General features: G+C 35.4%; 1 protein-coding gene across 50 annotated transcripts in view; it reads left to right on the forward strand.

The window, feature by feature from the left end:
• osp (outspread) overlaps positions 1–19,938 on the forward strand; it is a 321,240-nt gene that overhangs the window by 245,120 nt on the left and 56,182 nt on the right. For 12 of the 50 annotated variants that reach the window (XM_067111805.1, XM_067111793.1, XM_067111795.1 and 9 more), the window contains 10 exons: positions 2,341–2,532; positions 6,823–6,922; positions 7,462–7,737; positions 7,954–8,565; positions 12,696–12,823; positions 13,919–14,038; positions 14,206–14,349; positions 15,035–15,196; positions 15,393–15,568; positions 18,658–18,932. In XM_067111805.1, coding sequence (XP_066967906.1) covers positions 2,341–2,532; positions 6,823–6,922; positions 7,462–7,737; positions 7,954–8,565; positions 12,696–12,823; positions 13,919–14,038; positions 14,206–14,349; positions 15,035–15,196; positions 15,393–15,568; positions 18,658–18,932 — 2,185 coding nt within the window. The remainder of the gene's footprint in view (positions 1–2,340; positions 2,533–6,822; positions 6,923–7,461; positions 7,738–7,953; positions 8,566–12,695; positions 12,824–13,918; positions 14,039–14,205; positions 14,350–15,034; positions 15,197–15,392; positions 15,569–18,657; positions 18,933–19,938) is intronic. The other 38 variants (XM_067111810.1, XM_067111815.1, XM_067111817.1 and 35 more) reach the window with 12 other exon arrangements.

The following is a 19,938-nucleotide window of genomic DNA, read 5'->3' on the forward strand; positions in this document are numbered from 1 at the left end:
GGTTAAAAGCTTCCAGCCCACCAGAGGGATGCAAATCGACTGATCATAAAAGATGTACTGCCATTAAACCATGACCTAATTGCGAGTCTCTCTCTCTCTCTCTCTCTCTCTCTCTCTCTCTCTCTCTCTCTCTCTCTCTCTCTCTCTCTCTCTCTCTCTCTCTCTCTCTCATGGATGAAGCTGATGACTGGGTTGGAGTATAGTTCCACAGTTGTGTTGCTTTAGTTATTTATTGAAAAATGTACCCACTTGAGAGTGCTGTTAGAAGCAAACACAAATTCCCTCGTCGGTCTTGTAATGACTGCGTTGTTGAGCCCTTTACTATTTTTTTAAATCTCGCTACAAATTTGATTATTCAAGTTCTTACACCACAGTAGGATTCTCCTTTGTAAAACAATAAGTATTGTAAAAGCTGGAAAGTTATCTTGACTCTTCCGTAAAATAGAATATTTCTGGCTTATGTTTTCTCATAATTGAAAATTTTTGTTGCCCATTATACTCGTATGTTGCTTCATTTGACATTATATATATATATATATATATATATATATATATATATATATATATATATATATATATATATATATATATAAAATTACATAATAATGTTGAGACCTGAGGAGTTTGCAAATTGAGACTATATATTAATTACACTTGGAATATATATTTATATATATATATATATAGATGAACTTAGATAAATATATATATTCATATATATATATATATATATATACATATATACATATAATGTTGAGACCTGAGGGAGTTTGCAAATTGAGACTATCCCTTGGTTTATATATATATAATATAGATGAACTTAGATAAATATATATATTCATACATACATACATACACACATACATATACAGGCGGTCCCCGGTTTACTGACGGGGTTCCGTTCTTGCGCGTCGTCAAACCGAAAAATCGTCAGAAGTCGAAATCGTCGAAAATCGTCAAAAATCATAAGAAAACCTTACTTTTAATGCTCTGGGTGCATTGAAAACGATGTAAACTGCATTATTATTGAGTTTTACATCAAAAAAACCTTCAAATTATGATTATTCTGCCATTTTGGGGCCATATTTCTTCCGTCGGATCGGATCGACGACGCGTCGCAACCCCGGAACATGCATCGTAAGCCAGGAAATAATTTCTGATGAATATATTTGAAAAGCGTCGTAACCTCGGAACGTCGTAAGCCGGAACCGTCGTAAACCGGGGACTGCCTGTATATATGTATATATGATTATGAGCAATTCTCACATGAAAATAAAAGATACCAAGACCTTCGACTGGGTACTCAAAAGGTAGCTTTATAATAAAAGTCGAAAATCTGGGCATCTCCTCGTTGTATTTTAGTGAGAATTTCTTGTGGATATTTATTTTCATAAGCTGGAAGGTGCAGTTTCAGATGTACAACCAAGTTATTTTTATAACTTAAAGTATAAATGTACTGATTTTCAAAATACATTTTTCAGTTTTATGAAGTTTTCTGCTGTGAGTTGGTACCTCACTTCAGACAACATGCGGCAAGTGCGTTCTAATCTAAGGCTTCTTAGATCATTGCAAAATATGCAGTTTGTTGTCTCTGCTCTTGACAGAACCTTTCACTTAGGCTAAACATTTTACCGCTTCATATATACTCATTCCTCACCTTACCCGTTCAGCTTATGTAGCAAACAATTAATCTTAATTTCAACATTTCTTCTTCATCTACACTCATCATCCAAACTTCATTCCCATAAAGGAGAATTGACTCTACAACTGATTCATCCATTTCCACTTTAGCTTCCATAGACAACTCAAATCTTTCCAATCTTTTGCAAATCCTGCTATCTTTCTTGCTTCACCTATTCATAGATGTACCTCTTCCCTCTCTGTACCATCGTCCATTTTATTTAATCACAGTTCAGCGAATCAACCATGTCTAGTCTTCCACCATCTATATTGGCAGTCATTGCTACCTCTTCGTGGAGATGAGTTTTCTTCTTTCTTCTGACTAGAGAAACCTTTCTCTGTGCATAAAAACCATCTCAAGTCAACTGATATACTTATGTAGAGGGAAGTTGGAGAATTTCTTCAATATGTTTCCAGGTGAACCGAAATGTGTAGTCATTCTAACTGAATGTGATACAAACTCTAGCTGACAAAATTAGTATTCAATTTCAAGGTCGGAAATGACATTAAATGATACTACTTTCAATAACCAGCCCAAATTGTTACCGAATCCACTGAGGAGATGGCCTCAACGAGGTACAGTATTCCTTAAGGAGTGGAACCTTACAGAAGCTCTCCTCATCTCGTATGCAAACTGACAGTTTTCATTTTTCCTTGCAGCCTGCCACTGTCCCCCAAGGCGTCATCAACATGAATCGGGTATTGGAGGTGTCACAAGCTGAAGATGTAACAGGCAACCAATATAGTCTTGCCATCACGGCTCCTGACCGAGTCACTTTCATCAAAGGAACGTGTAGAGAAGAGTCGCGCTGGTGGATGGATGTTCTTTCTGTTTTCCCTAGAACACTGAAGGTATTCATTCATGCATTTATTTGTTTTCTGAAATTTGATCCTTTCATTTTTGTATGTATGGATAGATAGATAGATATACAGATGTATCAGTAAGTAGCCCTGATTATGTAATCACTTTATTATTTCCATACCAACAGTCGAAAGGAATTATAATTTTTGTATGCATTATTCCATCTGTCTGTCTGTGATATTTATCTTTTCAATACACTCATTCTACACAGTTGAAGCAATTTCTGTCAAACTTGGTACAAAAGTAGACCATAAATGTTAGTCATTCAAATGTGTTGCAAAGGTAGACTATCTTATGTATTATGAAGTGAGATTTTTTTCAAAGTGCCTGTAGTGCTTACTTTGTCATTGCAAATTTCTTATACAGTACACGGTTGAAGTGAGATCTGTCAAAATTGGTACAAAAGTAGACCATCATAAAAAGATATGCATGAAGGGCAATTGTCTGTTCATTTATCTGCCCATGTGTCACACTTAACCTGTTGTTGCAACATGGCCTGCATGATTTAAGGGGTTTCAGTCAAACTTATCACAAAGTTAGACAGTCATACAAAAGATGTGCATAAAAAAAGGTTGTCTGTTTGTCTGCCCATCAGTGTATCTGTTATGCTTACTTTGTTGTCAAAACTCCTGTACAGTTGAAGGGATTTCATTCAAACTTGGTACATTGGTAAATCATCATGCCTAGGTGTGTACAAAGATGAATCACTCATTTGATTGTCTGATTCCATTATTATGAATACTGTGATAGTGGAGCAGGTAACTACAAAAAAATATGGGAAAAGTGCAAATGGTGATACAAGCATGAAACTTGGCTCAAGTATTCTTGTTCCTTGGTCTCATTATCAACCTCCGGCCACACAAAATTTTGCCATTTTCCAAGATGGCCGACAGGTTTTTAAAATGGCATCCTGTGGATATTTGAATATTGGTATTTAATTGATTAATCACATTCAAATCCCTACATCACTCCCAGTTTATATTAAAATATTAAAAACAAGCCTTTTTATATATAGATACATTATTTCTCTGCATAGAAATATCCAAGATGGCTGTCACTATATCAAAAATGTCTGCCAAAATGCCAAAAATTGGTACTTAAGCTCATATATGAGGCTAAAGGTCGGGTAATACATGGATTTGGGGTAACTTCAGCCTGATCAGTTCATTTTTTGTAGATTAGAAATCAATTAATCCCCAGTTAATTCATTTTCGTCTTCATTTAGAAAAAAAAATGGGTAATAGGCTTAATGTAAAAGTGTAATAGTGCAGTGTCAGTGTACTACCAGGGCACACTGGTTGACACTATAGCTGTGAAACTCAGCATGGGTTCAGTGCTAGCTAATGGCAGAGATTTGTTTTTAGTTTCCCAAATGCTGTTTAATTAGCCCCACTTCAAAGTTAAACAGCTGCACCTGAATTGACAGGATGTGCCAGCGCGGGAGTGCCGAGCCAAGGAAGATGGGGTGTTAGTCTTCTAGATGGTGTACAGATCACATGGGAATTAAATAGCATTGGATGAATGATCAGACTAGGGGTAGAATTATGACATATCTGAGCCTAGTTGTATCCCATATCTTAAAGTGCATATATGTTATATAGGTGGTAAAAGGATAAACCCTCGGCCTATAGAACAAAAGCAATGGCAGGACAATCTTGGAAGTCAAAGTCTTTCCTGAAGGGAGATAGCACGACTAACTGGAAGCTTTGTTGCTTGTGCCAAGAGGACACGTGAAAGACTAGTTGATGCATGTGGTGGTGGCTATGTTACCCTTGCTACAAATTTCCTGAATTCTATAAGTTAAATGCAATGCCTATACCATTTCATCCCAAAAGGCTTGATGAAGGTGATGGAATTCTGCAGACCTTTGAAAATAACAAAGCAACATATCATGAATCATGCATGCTGAAGTTCAAAACAACAAAACTAGAAAGGAAAAGGAAGTCACTGTGTAAGACAAAAGAAGAAGATGATGCCCCATCAGCAAAATTCACACGTAGTAGCCAGAAGGCAGATGAAGAAGATGCAGAAGAATCTAGACTGAGAAAGAAGGGATATGCTTTATTTGTGACCAACCAACACCAATCAAAGATTTACGATTGGCCATGACATTGCCTTTACATGAAAAGCTGCAACAATGTGCCACCAGTCTACTAGATGAGAAACTTCTGGCCAAGCTTAGTACTGGAGATATTGTTTCTCAGGACCATATGTATCACCCATCTTGTCTGACAGGTGTGTACAACAGGGAAAGGGCCTGGCTAAATTCCCAGAAAATTGGAGATGATTATGTGCAGTACAGACAAGAGGCATGTGCCCATGCTTTTGCTGAGCTTGAGATGTACATAAGAGAAAAGCAGTCGACTACAGATGGGTGCTGCTATTTTACAATGGTAGAACTTTATGATTTGTACAAACAAAGACGGGAACAGCTAAATGTTGATGCTTCCTTTGTGCACCGAACATGGTTGAAAGAACAGCATCCCAGAACTGGAGGACTTTAAAAAAGTAAGAGAAATTTGGTTTGCTTACAAAAGGAAAATGGGAGAAGCCCTAGCCACGGCATGTGACTACAATGATGCACTAATCGTCTTCATCTTCTACAGCTGCTAAAAAAGTAAGAGAAATTTGGTTTGCCTACAAAAGGAAAATGGGAAAAGCCCTAGCCACGGCATGTGACTACAATGATGCACTAATCGTCTTCATCTTCTACAGCTGCTGGTGTTCAACTTAGTTTGGTGAAGGTGGGTGTCCTCACCCTTTTTATCAGTGCTTGGATGCTGAAACAAAGATATGCCTGTCCCATGGAAGGATGTTTATGCAGTTGTGGCACTTGGATTATGGTCCAGATTGTCAACAGCACAAGTTGTAAAGAGCCCTTTTCTTAGTGTAGTGGGACAAATTACTTCTTCCTCCACAGCCCTTGTTACAACTGCTTCTCCTAACCCTTTAGTCTATTCCAGAACCCTATCATAGCTGATGCTGATTCCATGGTGATAGAATGTGTCAATTAATTGATGCTTCCTGGTTTTTGCAAAGACCAGGAGACCAATATATATTGCAAACGGAGGTTTTCTTGATTTGGAATGTCTGGAGAATGTTGAAGATGCTGGATTCTTTCGACAGTTGAAGTGCAAAAGTTGTGCTAAAGCTAGATCAGTAGATGATGTTCCATATTTAAGATGGGATTTTATATCGCCACTGTTTTGTAGCACACTTACAAATTCCAACAAACTTGGTGGCACAGATTCCCTTCTAGTGTCTGCTGTCTTGCAAATTATTGAAGAGTTCGTAGTGCTAATGTACGACAGAAGCAGTTTGTATAAAAATGTAAATGAGGCTAGACTTGATCTCTTTGCAAGAAAGCAAAGAGCTTATGATTGCATTCCCCCTACAAGGGCTGCTCTTAGAGAGCATTGCGAGAGAGCTACCTTTCAAGCAGGGCACATTGGGTGCCAGACTTTAGTATATCATCCAGTTTTGCCCAGTCCAAGACACTGGGGATGGCAACAGATTGATGGCACCTGGTTTCCGTATTGGACAGATTTGCCAGTAGTAGCAGAATCATGCCAGGAACTGAATAAGTGTGGCTGCAAAAAGGAATGCCATGGCAGGTGCAAGTGCTACAAATCTGGACTTAGCCACACAGCTCTCTGCAGCTGCACTTGCTAAAACTAATTGATACACAAAACATACTGGTTTCTCTCAGGAGATACATACTTTTTTTATCTTTGGCGGCCATATTGGAAAGATGGGTTCACTTTATCGTCATGATAGTAAGAATGCCAAAATACAAATTCTCAATCATTACATGGACAGTATGCAACATTTATAGGCTTATGAAACGAAAATATCTGAAATATACAGCAAATTTGCCGCCATTTTGGAAGTGTCAGCCATCTTGGAAATAGCCAAATATTGAGGTGGCCGGAGGTTGATTTTGATTTATGAGGATAATAAGAGTTCTCATGCCAAATCTGTTGCTTGTATCACCATTTGCACTTTTTTCCCATTATCCCGCTCTACTATGAGAGAGAAGTTTATTGGGAGTCAGTAAGAGGCTTTGTATAGCATTAGCATTACTCTCTTAAATGCCTGTTTGTTGAGTTATGCATAATTGGTGTGTCAGTGTAATAGTTAAGTGATCATATGTTGCCACACAATTATCTGAGACAAAGAATTAAGAATTTGGTATTCCTCTGAGGATTTCTGTTTTTACATATATTTACCGAGAAGACTGTATTACATGTGACTGTTAAATTTTGCCTCACCTATTGCAGCAGCAGGGGCGACACAAGAGAAACGCAACGTTCCCAGGAATTAAAGCAACAACAGTACTAAAGCAAAACTTGGTGCATCAGTCTCCCTCCACCACCTTAGGTATGGCATCTTTTCTTCACTTGTTTTCCTTACAGGTTACACTAAGTTTATTTTATTCTAGTGCAGTATATGCGGTTCATTATGAGTGGTTGCTTTTTTTTAGACCTAGTGAATAAGTTAATGTGAGTAACCCTTTTTTGTGTATTTGTAATCAGTACATCATCATACCTTATGTTTTTGTTTAAAGACATGAAAAGCATTGTCACCTTAATTCATGTTGCTCTGTAAAAAATATTATTTCTGAGTATGGCTTAACTTTAAAGAAATCTAAGCTGCACAAACTGTATAAAATATACCTTATAATTTTGCTTGAGACTGTTAGCAGTGATTTGCTTTTTCGTATATTTTTTGTTTTAATTTTCCAATTATTCCTATGGTTGCTAGAATGGCTTGTACATGAGCACTGTATGTAACTTATGCAGATTCACTGCCGTTCCAAACTGTTTGTTTTTGCGTTGCAAGTTAATTTGTGTGTCGTGCACTGTAGTGACTTTTGCTTGTAGTCCTCTTTACTTAACCTAACCCCCCCCCACACTCAGCACCCACAACCTTCGAGACATCGATGGGACAGAGGGTGCGTTTTCACAGCTGTACCTCCGATCCTTTGGGTGGCCGACCACCCTCTGCTCCAGCCATGGATATCGATGAAGATGTGTTTCCTACTAAGGATTCCTCTACTTCCAGTACACCCATATCTCCTTCATCTACTCAACCACCTACTCCTTTATATCATTCGACCCCTCTCTCCTCTCTTCCACCTTCAACCAGGATGTTGAGGGATGAACATAAAGAAAATACCCCACCCTATCCAGAAGGTAGGTTATGTTTTTGTAAGTCTTGTAGGTTTATGAAATCCATCATGGGAATTTCATGACCTTGAAATTGGTGGTTGTTAATTCTCTGGATCTTTGATATACAGTATGTTCTTACAGTGATGTTTTCATTTTTTTTAATTAAATCCCTTAGGTACTGTGGATATTTAAATTTTATGCAACATACGGTAAGTAACATTATCTCTGTTGCTCTTTCAGATTATATAGATAATCCTCCAACTTCAGAGTCACCACCTACGCAAGATAAATTGAGTCATAAATTCCGAACTCGGCGGGCAATCAAACGTGAAGCCCGTGGCCTTACACAACCCAGGAGTAAGTCGGAAATGTCAGCATTACTACCAGCTAACCTACCATCAGCATTGTCTCCCTTAAGTCGTGGGTCTGCTACCACAACAACAGGAAGCACCACCACACCCTCATACTCCTCTAGTGTGAATACCACCACCACTACGACATCCTCTTTTTCATCGTCTGTAGGAAGCCCTTCTATGTCCTCCTCCTCCTCAGCTCTTGAAAGTTCTCATATGTCTCCTACTCCATCTGTTATTGATCCTCTGACCTCGTTGGAAGGGCGTCCTATTCGTCGGGCAACTATTGCTCTAACGTCTTCCCTTTCATCATTATCTTCAATAAATTCTTCATCCACAAGCTCCACTTTAGGGATGAATTCATCTCTGTCCTCCTCAGTTGGTGGTACCATTAGTGGAGGTGAGGGTGGAGGTGGTGGGTTGTCATCGTTACGGAGTCTTGACTCTGGTGTGCATGTTCCAACTAGACCTCATCCACGCACAGCGCCAGACAAACCAGGTGTGTGTGGGCTACTAACAAGCACAACTTCCTCACTAGGCAAAGAATTGTTCAACAAAAATACAAGTACAGTATTTTAGCTAGGACAGTTTTAAGTTAGTAAAATAGGAATCTTACATCTTCTCAGGGGCCTAGTTTTATGAAAAAGCCTATACTATACATTAGGATGGTACCAGACATAGACAAATAAGATTAATAGTGTTTTTATATGAAAACTATGTACTGAATTTTATTTTTTGTGTAACTCTTATGTATAAATAGAATTTTTGTTAGCTTCCAAATGAAGTGTTGTTGAAATTTGATGAAATAGAGGAGTGCACTGATGTGCTTTAAAGTACTTTCCTTTGACCTTTAATTATTTTAATTGTGTCATTTTAATTTTCATTTAAATGATGGTTCACAATTTTCCCTTTGTTTTTTGAGGAAGTTAGTGTTCATACTAATTGCATAATTATCATTAGGTTCAGTATCTTAATTGTGTATGTATATTGTACAGTAAATTAATTTTTAGAATAACTTTAGTAGAGAATTGTGCACTGCATCTGATGTTTCTAACATAGCAAAGTTTTGTGTGTTGTAGTCGTACGAGCTGTTGATTTTCATTTGTGTTGGTATTAACTTTTGTCCATTGTTCCTGTTTAGTGCTGTTGTGTTAGATCAGTAGCATCTTTACAGGTTTTCATGGTCACAGTCCAGTTGATGCATTTCAGTGAACAAAAGGAAGATTTTTGTTTAATCTGTTGTGACCTGTTTATGTTTATGTAGATTTATATATTTTTTGCTTCTGATTAGTAGTGTTCTTCCATCATTGTATATCAAGGTAAAGTTGAAGCAGTTACTACTTATCTGATACATTGTGTGTGTTGTTCACTGTGTCTGTAGAGTACATGCTGTAAGAAAATTAATTTTTAATTTTTTTCCCTGATTTTGTCATGTTGTGTTTTGCTGCACTGTCTGATTTTCATTCCATATGATTTTACCTAGGATGTGTAACTAACCTTCAGAAATAATCTTGACAGGTGTAGTAATGTCTGGTGTACTTCTTGGATGTAATTATTTTCATTGAAATTATCGTCTTAAAAGCCATTGCCTTTTGTCATTTTTGTTACATGTTATGACAAAATGTTTTGCATTTTAATCAAACCACTGCTGTAGCCCATAAATATTGCATGTTTAATGGCTTCTGCATCATGTAAATTTAGCTTTATATTGCGAAACATCCATAATATCATCCAGAGAGAGCAGCATTGACAACCCCATGTGCTTCTGTGGATTGCAGCCCATCAAACTTCAGTATTTTGTCAGAGATCTTTGATTTAATTGCTCTTCCGTTGAGGCAATTTGATGTTGGATTTTTCCAAAGTGTTCACAACACTATTTAAAGTATTGCTTTAAAAATGGTAAGGTTTACCTTGGTTAGCTGATGTTTGCAGAAGATAGGACAAACATGATGGTAATGTGGCCTGATACGTCAGGAAATGAATCTTGTATCCAATATGGTGGATGGCTACGGAAAGTTTGAAATCTAATATTGTGAATTCGTATATCTTTTTACGTAGTATTTTTGGTTTGTGCAAATGTCATTTGCATAAACTAGAAGACTACTGTATACTTTTTTCCCTCTGTCTTATTGATATGGAATACCCTGGATAAGTTTATGTAAATAGCAGTGCCTTGAAGTATTTTACTTAAAATGGCTAATTCTATGAGATTCTGACTTACTGCTGTTTTCACTTTATGATGCATCGTTCCGCTTTGCTTAGGAATGAAGTACCAAATGTTTTCTTGGTCTTATTAGTTGATTTGAAGATTTAAGGCAATCGCACCTTTAATGTTAATGTACTTGAGTAATAAGTAGAAATGATGCAGCTGAAATAATAGAAAAAAAAATTTATGGTGCTATACAGTTATTTCTTGTCAGTGGTCTGGTAAATAGAATACTATTATTATTATTATTATTATTATTATTATTATTATTATTATTATTATTATTATTATGAATTATTATTATTGAAACCCACAAGATTCCTGTGTACAACTTGTTTACTTGTAAATATTTACATATTACAGTACTTGAATCCCGAGTACTTTCAGGTCCTAACTGTGACCCTTTTTCAAGAGATGTGAAGGTGGTCAGGCTGGTTCAAGGCCCAGCAATCTTCACATCTCTTGAAAAGGGTCACAGTTAGGACCTGACAGTACTCGAGATTCAAGTAATATGTAAACATACACAGGAATCTTGTGGGTTTCTCTTTCCATCTTCAGAAGAAAACTGAAAGAAGTTTTTGTTTGGATTATTAGTATTATTATTATTATTATTATTATTAAGTTGTTTAGTGAGATCATAGAATCAAATTTCTTCTAGACTCACAAAGATCTTAATCAAATGACATGTTGTAAAGTGAAAATTAGAGTAGGGTAGAGTTTAGAAGTTGGAGAGCCATTTTGGAAAAGAACTAAAGGAAACAAGTGAACAATAAAAACAGAATGCAATGCAGTTGAAGGGTAAAGGGACCTGTAAAAAACATTTTATACACTCTACAGTGCCCTTTGGAAGGTGCAGTAAAGGAAACATCCCGTTGAGTGAAACATTTAGGATATGTAACACATAGAATTACAGACAGTATTTGGGTACTGCATGCTAGAACCAGACTTTAATAAAATATTTGGATACATCAAAGCTAGAACAAGTACTATGGAGGCATTACAATCAGCAGGAAATGATAATATTGTTTTTCTAATACCATAGTCCATTTTCAAATAAAATTGGTTGTAAACTAAAACTAAGTCAATTGGGTAAGGTTTCCATAATTGAAAATCAAGAAAAATTGCATTTTACAAGTCCTGCACTAACATTCAGATCTTGAATAAGAATCATGGCTTTTTAAATTGCATTGCCAAATTTAATTCAATTTTTCTTGCACACCTAAACATTATGTACCAAAACTGACTTTCCATTTCCACTAAGAAAATTCTGGGAAATTGTAAATTCATTACTGAACATCAAGAAAGAAAACAACATGTGACTTTGAATACCTTTATTGGCTATGGTGACATTAAAGATCATCATGTCTTTATCTGGAAGTTTATTTTGTCCAGTTCTTTGTCTTGATTTAATTTATTTTAGTTAATTTGAACATATATTTATTTTGTGACCCTCCAAAGGGTTACAAGAGTAGATTCTTAACCATATGCAGTATCTGAAAATGTTAATATTATTTTTCAGTTGAACAAACGGAGGACAATTTAATCTTTGTGGTGTACTTTTTTCTGTTTCAGGCAAAATTGAAATTTTCTTAATTTCATAACAGACCACTGGATTCAGTTAGTCCTTGATGCTGCCTTTTGACCTTTCTGATAGTGTCAAAACTTTTCCATGAAATTAGACAGAAATATTATTTGTGTCAGTTAGCTTATTTCATATATTTTAAGTTTCTTCTTATTTTTAGTATCCAATGACACAAATGACATAATTATTTTATTGTGAAGAATAGTGATAGAGAATGGGTAAAGTTTTGTTATTATATCAAGGCGTTAGGCTGTAATGAACATTATCATCTAGAGTTGGATGCCAAATATTTTTTATTTTTCTTCTTTTATTAGATCTCATAAGAATGAAAAGTTCTGTACTATATGTTTGAATATCTAATACATTTATATTAAGAATTTTTATTCATGTCTGGTTAATAATAATGATAATAATATACTTGTTACTCTTAATTTCAGCATTTTACTTCAGAGAGTGATATATAAAAGTTACATATTTTATTTCTTGCATTGTAAATAATAAGTATCATATAGTGATGTTTGGCTTCTAATCTTCACCAGTTTAGTCATGTGTTAGTATTCATAACTGATCTGTGTTGTAGGCTTCATGCATCCCTTCTTCTCAGTACATGAACTCACCTTTTGATGTTTGTTGTCAGTGTTGTTAGCATTTCAAATACTCTTTGGTGTTACTGTTGTTAACATTTCAAACTTTTAATTTTCAGCACATAATTATCTTGAGATTAAGTATATTTTATTCATACAGATTGTTTGAACTTCCAAAAATGTATGATGTCATTTGCTTGATACTTTATCATAACATCAATTATTATAACATCAATTCTGATCCGTTTGTTGAACAGGTGAGGTCACAAGACAGCAGTTGTTGTCTGATTTGGAGGAAACAAAACGGGAAGAGAAACTGAAAGATATTGCAGATTCAATTACAAGGCTGAGGGGAAGCTCGTCACTCAACTACCTCAGTAGCAAGGTGAATATATTGTTGTTAGTGTTGTTAACATTTCAAACATGCCAAAAGTAAATCCCATATATAAAGACCTCAGGTTTGTATGTTAGGAAAAATACAAATTACCTTTAAAAAATTTGTCCTTTTTATTTTTTGGTATGCAGCCTACTTTTTTCAAGGTAGAGAATTATTGAGACAGAAATTTAGTTTGTCAGTTAATTTAAAATGTTAAAGGAAAACATCTGAATGCTTTGCTGTGGCATCTTATGTAAAGCAAAGATGACAAGGCAAGCATGGAAACACCTCAGGATACAATTTACAAAGGAAAGCTTATTTATATTTATAAAGAAATATCAATAAGAGGTATAAAAAAGCAGTGATCATTGAACAACCAGAATTGGAAATGGTTTGTCAGCTCAAGAGAAGCAATACCAAGCACAGCTGTGCCAGGTCGTCAGACCAAACTTGCAAACCAAATCAAATCAAACCAAGCACAGTGGTGTTTTGCACAGAGAAAATCTACCAGATTCTAAAATGTAAAGATTGAACAAAGGAAACAAAATCTTTACAAATTAAGTATATAAATGTATGCAAATTCAAAACATAAAGACAAAAATGGCAGGAGTTCTGTTACAAATCATTAGGAACCTGCTCAACCCTTCTTTGGCAGTGAAGGCCTAAAAACTGAAAAGGAGAGAAATACAAGCCCCCATCATCCTAACCTGATGAGGAACTTTTAAAGAATCCAGTGCTAGAAGTGAATGCAAGGGAAACACAAAAGAATGAATTCTCCTCTTGTCTAATACCCCAGGATGCTCCAGTGCATTCACTACGACAATTATTATTTTATTTTAAGTGGAACCGGTATATCTTGATATTTGAAAACCATGGGTGTTGGGTAATGGTACAGTTAAATAATGGGTTTATTGTGAAAGAATTTATTTTATGGAACTGTGTTGAATTTCTGGTCATCATTTTGGGACATCGTCAAGTAGTTCCATTGGTTGCAACTACCATACTGTGCTGTATTTTCAAGAACAAGGATTTTTGCTTGATTTTTAGAAGGCATACTTTTTATGCTGTATTACAAAATAAGTTGCATTTTCCAATGTCTTTCAGCCTGGTCTTGATGATGTCAAACCTACACGAGAGCGAGATTCCCAAGATGAAACTGATAGCTCTGCAAAATTATTAAAAAGTTCTTCTCAAGATAACTCGGATATATCACACCCTGATCATGTAAGTTTAGTGCATTTTAACCACAAGTGAATGGTTAAAAGTGTCTTGTCATCTGATAAAGGGTAACTATGATATTGTAGTTCTCTCAGATATCTAGATAACTGTATGATGGTGTAAAGTAAATCACTAATGTTGAGGGTTAGCGGAACATAATCGTATCTTTACAGCAGGTTCGTGGCGATCCAGATGGCTGTGGCCTTGAGGTATCTCCACCTTACACTGCTAATCCAGATCTTCAGCGTGTTGATTTGCCTGCAGAAGACTTGTTATACATCAAGAAGGGCTGGCTCATGAAACTCTCTCTAAACCAGGTATGAATAAATAAAGTTTGCTCTTATATACTTTAGGCATTGAAAGTCCTATATGTCATTTCATCATCACTAGTTTCCCAAAGACAGTACAGTTCTAGCTAGAAAATAAGTCTTTCCATTGTCTTCTCCCTCATGTACTTTGTTCTTGAATTTTCATCAGGTTTTAATAAAGGTCTTTATTTATGCACTTTCTGTATGATTTTCTGCTTCCATATTTAATGCCTTCCTGACTACAATACATACCCTATGGGAGATGAATTCTCCCCACTGAGATCTCTCTTGTCTGCTTACTACCTGATTTCTCTAATGATGTAAATCTTCATCTGTGCTATTTTTTCATGATTTTCTGGACCTTTCTAGGGGCTTTATCATGCTGGTTCCACATCTGCTACTTTTCAGACTTCTGTCTCAGTTACCTCACATGTCCAAACCTTCTCAATCTCTGAGGTTGCAGACTATCTTCCAGCAGCTTTCTCATTTGTAATATTAACTTTCTAATGCATTCCTGCCATTAATCTTAGTATTTTGTAGGACACCTTGTCAACATGCCCTCCTTCTTCTTTGCAAGTCCCCATGAAAAGTAATCAATTCTTTGCTGTTTACCGGTGGGTTTCTCATATTTGAGACTAAAGTGTATGATAAGTTTATTTCGCGATTATGCACTTTTCATGTATTTTCTCCACAGGATTGGAATAAGTATTGGTTTGTTTTAAGAGGCTCTGGTCTGACCTTCTATAGAGATCCAAGTGCAGAGGACAATGGTATCTTGGATGGAATCATAGATCTGGGTGTTGCAAAATCCATTGAGGAATGTGAAGTTGGAAGAAATTACGGGTTTATGATTATGGTAAGTTTTTGGAGTTTATTCAGCTTTGTTGTATCCCCATCCCTTGATAATATACAGTACTTCTATCAGTAATACTAAGGTTGTAACTAAAATTGTGTTCATGTCCCAGTAGTTAGCTTTTTGTTAACATATAGGAATGTATTAATGATACAAACTTCAAGAATGAAATGCTGATCACATAATCTTTACTTCACAGACTTGGGAAGAGAAAAAGTATGTATTTTCTGCTGTCACATCGGGTATTCGTGGCAACTGGATACAAGCCTTGAGAAATGCAGCTAATTTGAAAGAATCCAAAGACCGTCCTCTGACTTTAGGAGAGAAGATAGAGAGGGAAATTGTTGCCAAAAGAGATCGCCATAACTCCCAAAAGTAATTCTTGTTTATCATTATGAGTTCAACTTTCAATTAAATATTAATTTCTAGGCTTATATGTTTCTATTTGCAAGACAGAGTGAATCAAAATACACTTAGTCATTTAATTTATTTTGCCAGAATATCTGTCATGTGTTATGTTGCTTCATATATTGTATGTTTGTTAAGTGTCAGATACCTTTAATTTGAAATTAAGTTTGCTCCACCATAAACCTATTATTTGAACATATAGTAGTATATTTTGCATATAATAAAAAGTTCCAAAAACCACATTGAAGCTTAAAAGAAAAAAGAACACATGGCTGTGATAGGTTAGCACATGTGCGTATAAGGTCCCATGGGTCTCCATTTGTTAATTGAATCACTTTATGTGTCTGCTAACTGGTCAGCAGCTCCCAGAGATTCCCAGATTTTTGGAACTGTTCAGAATTACTGAATGTCATTCCCCTCTTATAGTATTTTATTTTCCTGTCTTATTAAATACTTTTCACTACATTGCATGATTGGAGTTAAGGCAGAATGTACAAAGTACATAGAAGATTGTGGAGAACTCATCCCACATTTAATGTCTTAGATTGAAAAGCTGCCATAAAAATGTTTTAAGATAACAATGAAGTGTAATAGTAATAAAAAAAAATTTCAGTGGAACCACAGCCCTGGCTGTGACAGATTATGATTATGAGACCTTACAGTTCCTGTGAGGTAGGGATTGGGGTTTTGGATGGGACCCTTATCTGGTACTCTTGGGAATTTTCATTTGGAGTTGGTGAGAGTGATTTCCATAGTATAGTTGGCTCAATTGTTTTTAAATTGTTTTGATGTTGCAGTACTGGTAGACTTATGAATCAAGAAATTTTCCTGGTTCCTGTTAGGAGAAAATTCTTTCTTATCCATGTTGCGGGTGTTCACATCTCCTGAGAGTCTTCACTCTTGATGACACAATCAGAGGTTCATGTTTTTCACCACCACCTCTTATGTTCTTCTCAGCCAGACTGTTCTGTTTTACATGGCTATAAAAATGAGAATTCTTAACTTTATAACTGAAGTTAACTTAAAATATTTGATGTAAACTCAACATACTTGATGGAGGTATGACTCACCAAAAATAATTCAAGACAGGATTCCTTTATGTTTAAATTTCCACCGTTATATGTTTTACAAACAGATAAGCTTTTTCTTAGCTCCTGAGACCCAATGGTTACAGCAGGACAAGTTCTTCTTCATGGGATCTTTTGCTTCATGCCCATATCTGTCGCACTTTACTTCCTACTAAGTACTGTATAAAGATTCCTGGGTTCCCAGCATTATTATACAGAATGTTAAGTTTGCATTTTGTTTGTTCACACATCCATACCTTGTTTCTCCAGTGGTCTAACAAGGTTTCAGTCGAGCTTTTAATCCCCAGTATCCTTTGAAGCTCTGGACTCCATACTATTATCTTTCCCTGGAGCTTCCTTGATTTACTCAGGCTCTAAACACACTATTGAAGCAGTGAGATTGTGGTGAAACGTAATTTTTTGTGAACAAAATTGATTTTTTAATTATAATCCCATTTGTTTAACCAAAGTACCCAACTCCTCACCCCACAGCTCTTTTGCAGATGAATCTCACTACCAATAGGGAATTCATTTAACTCTTTGGGATCTGAAAGACTTATGCACTTGTGCTATTCTACTAGAGCCAGATGATCTTTCTTTATTTTACAATGGAATGGAAGTTCTGAGATTTCATGTGGCACAAAATAAGCAGTTTACTTTGTGGATTTGTATAACCAAATTTTTTTTTATTTCTCTGGATTTTGAAAAAGGAAACTAAGTAGTGCTGAAAAAGAAAGAAAGTTTTTCATTTATTGTACACTAAATCTCAAAAGATTTGGACTAGGTGGTGTAAGAACAGCTACCTGGTTCTTTGCAAAGTTTTATATACATTAGCCAATGGTTTACTAGTCCGTAATAAAAGGCACAATGCTAGTTTTCCTGTGATGAAGTTAATATAAAGGTAATATTGTAGATTTCCATTCCAAGCCCAGTTTCCAAAAAAAAGAAAAAAAAATGTAAGCGATTGAAAGAATATGACATAATGATTTTAAAAATACTATTATTGTTTTTTTATCACCGGTTAAAGTGCGTGGATAATAGTATAGGAGTAATGTTGATTATCATTCTGAAATTATTAAAAAAATTAATTTCATAGGGGAAAGAGAGATTGAAAGCTTTTAAGTTACCATATAAAAACATTTGATTGCTGTACCTTTCTCACTTTGTCTTTTTCATTGCCATTCTTAGCAATAACTATGCTTTTTATCTTTCTCAAGCCAGGATAGATAGGGAGGGTTGGAGCCAGGAAGGGCATCTGTCCATAAATCATCTGCTAGAACAGATTGAAACGGGGCCATTGAATGAGTGTTAGAAACACCAGAAAAAGCTTGCTAAAAACAGCAAACTCAGCTAGTGATTAATGTGAGAAGAGACAAAAGAAAACACTAATATTTAGCTGTAAATAGGTACAGTAGTTATATTTGCTCATTAATTTTACCGATTACCTTATAAAAATAATACTGAAAATGTTAATTCAAAATTAATTTGAAAACTTAGACAGAGAAATAGAGAGAAAGAGAGAGTCTGTGATGTACATAATTATAAGATAAAATTGATACAGGTTATATAGTAGATTATAACTCAAAAGTAATTTTAAAAATCAGTTTATGAAAGGGACATTTTACTTCAAATAGATAATGTCTATCATCAAATTGTTTTCTTGTATTTATTATGGTTTTATATTAATACTTGAAGTATTTACTGAAAACACAGTAGCAAATTTATACTAAATTGTTTGACAGTTGAAGTATGAACATTGCACCTTAATTTTTCCTTTTCTAGGTCTTTTTTTATTATAGTCTGTTTCTGTGTAAAAAAGAAAAGAAAAATGTCCCTAGATCTCTGAAAATCTGGGTCTTGGAAAATTTACTGAAATACTTTATACATTACCCAGATGAAATTTCAGTTCAGATCTAATATTCTGTGGAGGTATTTTGAAATATTTTTATGTGATTAACAGTTTCAGGTAATTTTGAGCATTTATTTCAGCTCTACCTTTGAAAGTATGGCTGCTGAACGTGACCAAGGTAGTGACATGCATAATGACTCCATATCGTCTGCCAACAGTCGCTGTGTGTTTTCATCAGATGATGAGTATAAGACGGCATCGGAAACATCTGGCTGTGGCGGTCGTATACAGAACAATGAAGACTATTTTGAGTGGGGTGAGAAAGAGGGAAACATCATCAGAAAATATCACAGAAAACCCATTAACCTTCCAAACCCTAGTAGCACATCAACTGGCAGCAGTGGCACTCTTCCAGGTTCCCCACCTCTTGCACGTACACTTATTTCTAGGGTGAAAGGTGGTTCTTTCTCACGTGTAGTATAACAGCAATTAACCCAACCAGCTTCAGTTTTTTGCCTCATTGCAAGTTAATGCTCTTTCATTCTGCATTTTAAATTACAGAGTTTTATGTTTACAATGAATCTTTTGAATAATTTTATAACAACAGCTGATTTAAATTTACATATTTTAGAGTAAATGAAATTTTGTTACCTATTATTTTACAATGAAATTATAATTTCCACAAGACATCTGTGGTCCTAATTCCTTGTACTTGATATTTGGTCATCTGTTCTGCAAGATAGTGATACTATATTGGCTTCTTTTTCCAAATTAGAGCGTCTTGAGTTTTTGGTGTCACCATTTCCTCATCCGCATTGCACTACTGTAGTCAGGCTTCACATTCCCAAAGAAACTGTGGAAGTTGCCGTCAAAAGTAAACCAATTTCATTGGTCCTTCAGCCCTTTCACTTCTGAAAAGTGGAGCTCCACTTTCCTCTTGTGTTTTGTAAAGTATTTAACCTGATTCTTTAGTAATTAGGTTTATCATCTGTTAGAATGGAATTCCATAAGAATTTTTCTTTCATTAAGAGAGCTTGATTTTTTCAGACAATTCACACCAAAAATAACTTTTAGGGTTTAATGTGGTCATCAGCCTTTTTGATATAACATTATATCTGCCTCTTTGCATTTGATTCAGGGGACAGATTTGCCTCCTTTCAAGATATCACCTTGCTACAAGACCACAACACTCCATGCTAGCTGTATGAAGTTCTAATCACCTTTGGATTTTTTCACTCAGTTGCTGTTTCAGTCTGTTTGCTTCCAAAGCTAAGGGATTTCCCTCTCTGCTTCAACTTTCTGGATTCTTTAAACTGTTAAGTTATTAAACTATTGGAGTAAAAATAGTTAAGAAAAAAATCAACTAATTTTCTTTTAAATAAATCACCATACTTTTATGTTTCTGTTATTATTGTCTCAAG

This window comes from Macrobrachium rosenbergii, chromosome 11 (assembly GCF_040412425.1).
Source record: "Macrobrachium rosenbergii isolate ZJJX-2024 chromosome 11, ASM4041242v1, whole genome shotgun sequence".
Lineage (NCBI taxonomy): Eukaryota > Metazoa > Arthropoda > Malacostraca > Decapoda > Palaemonidae > Macrobrachium > Macrobrachium rosenbergii.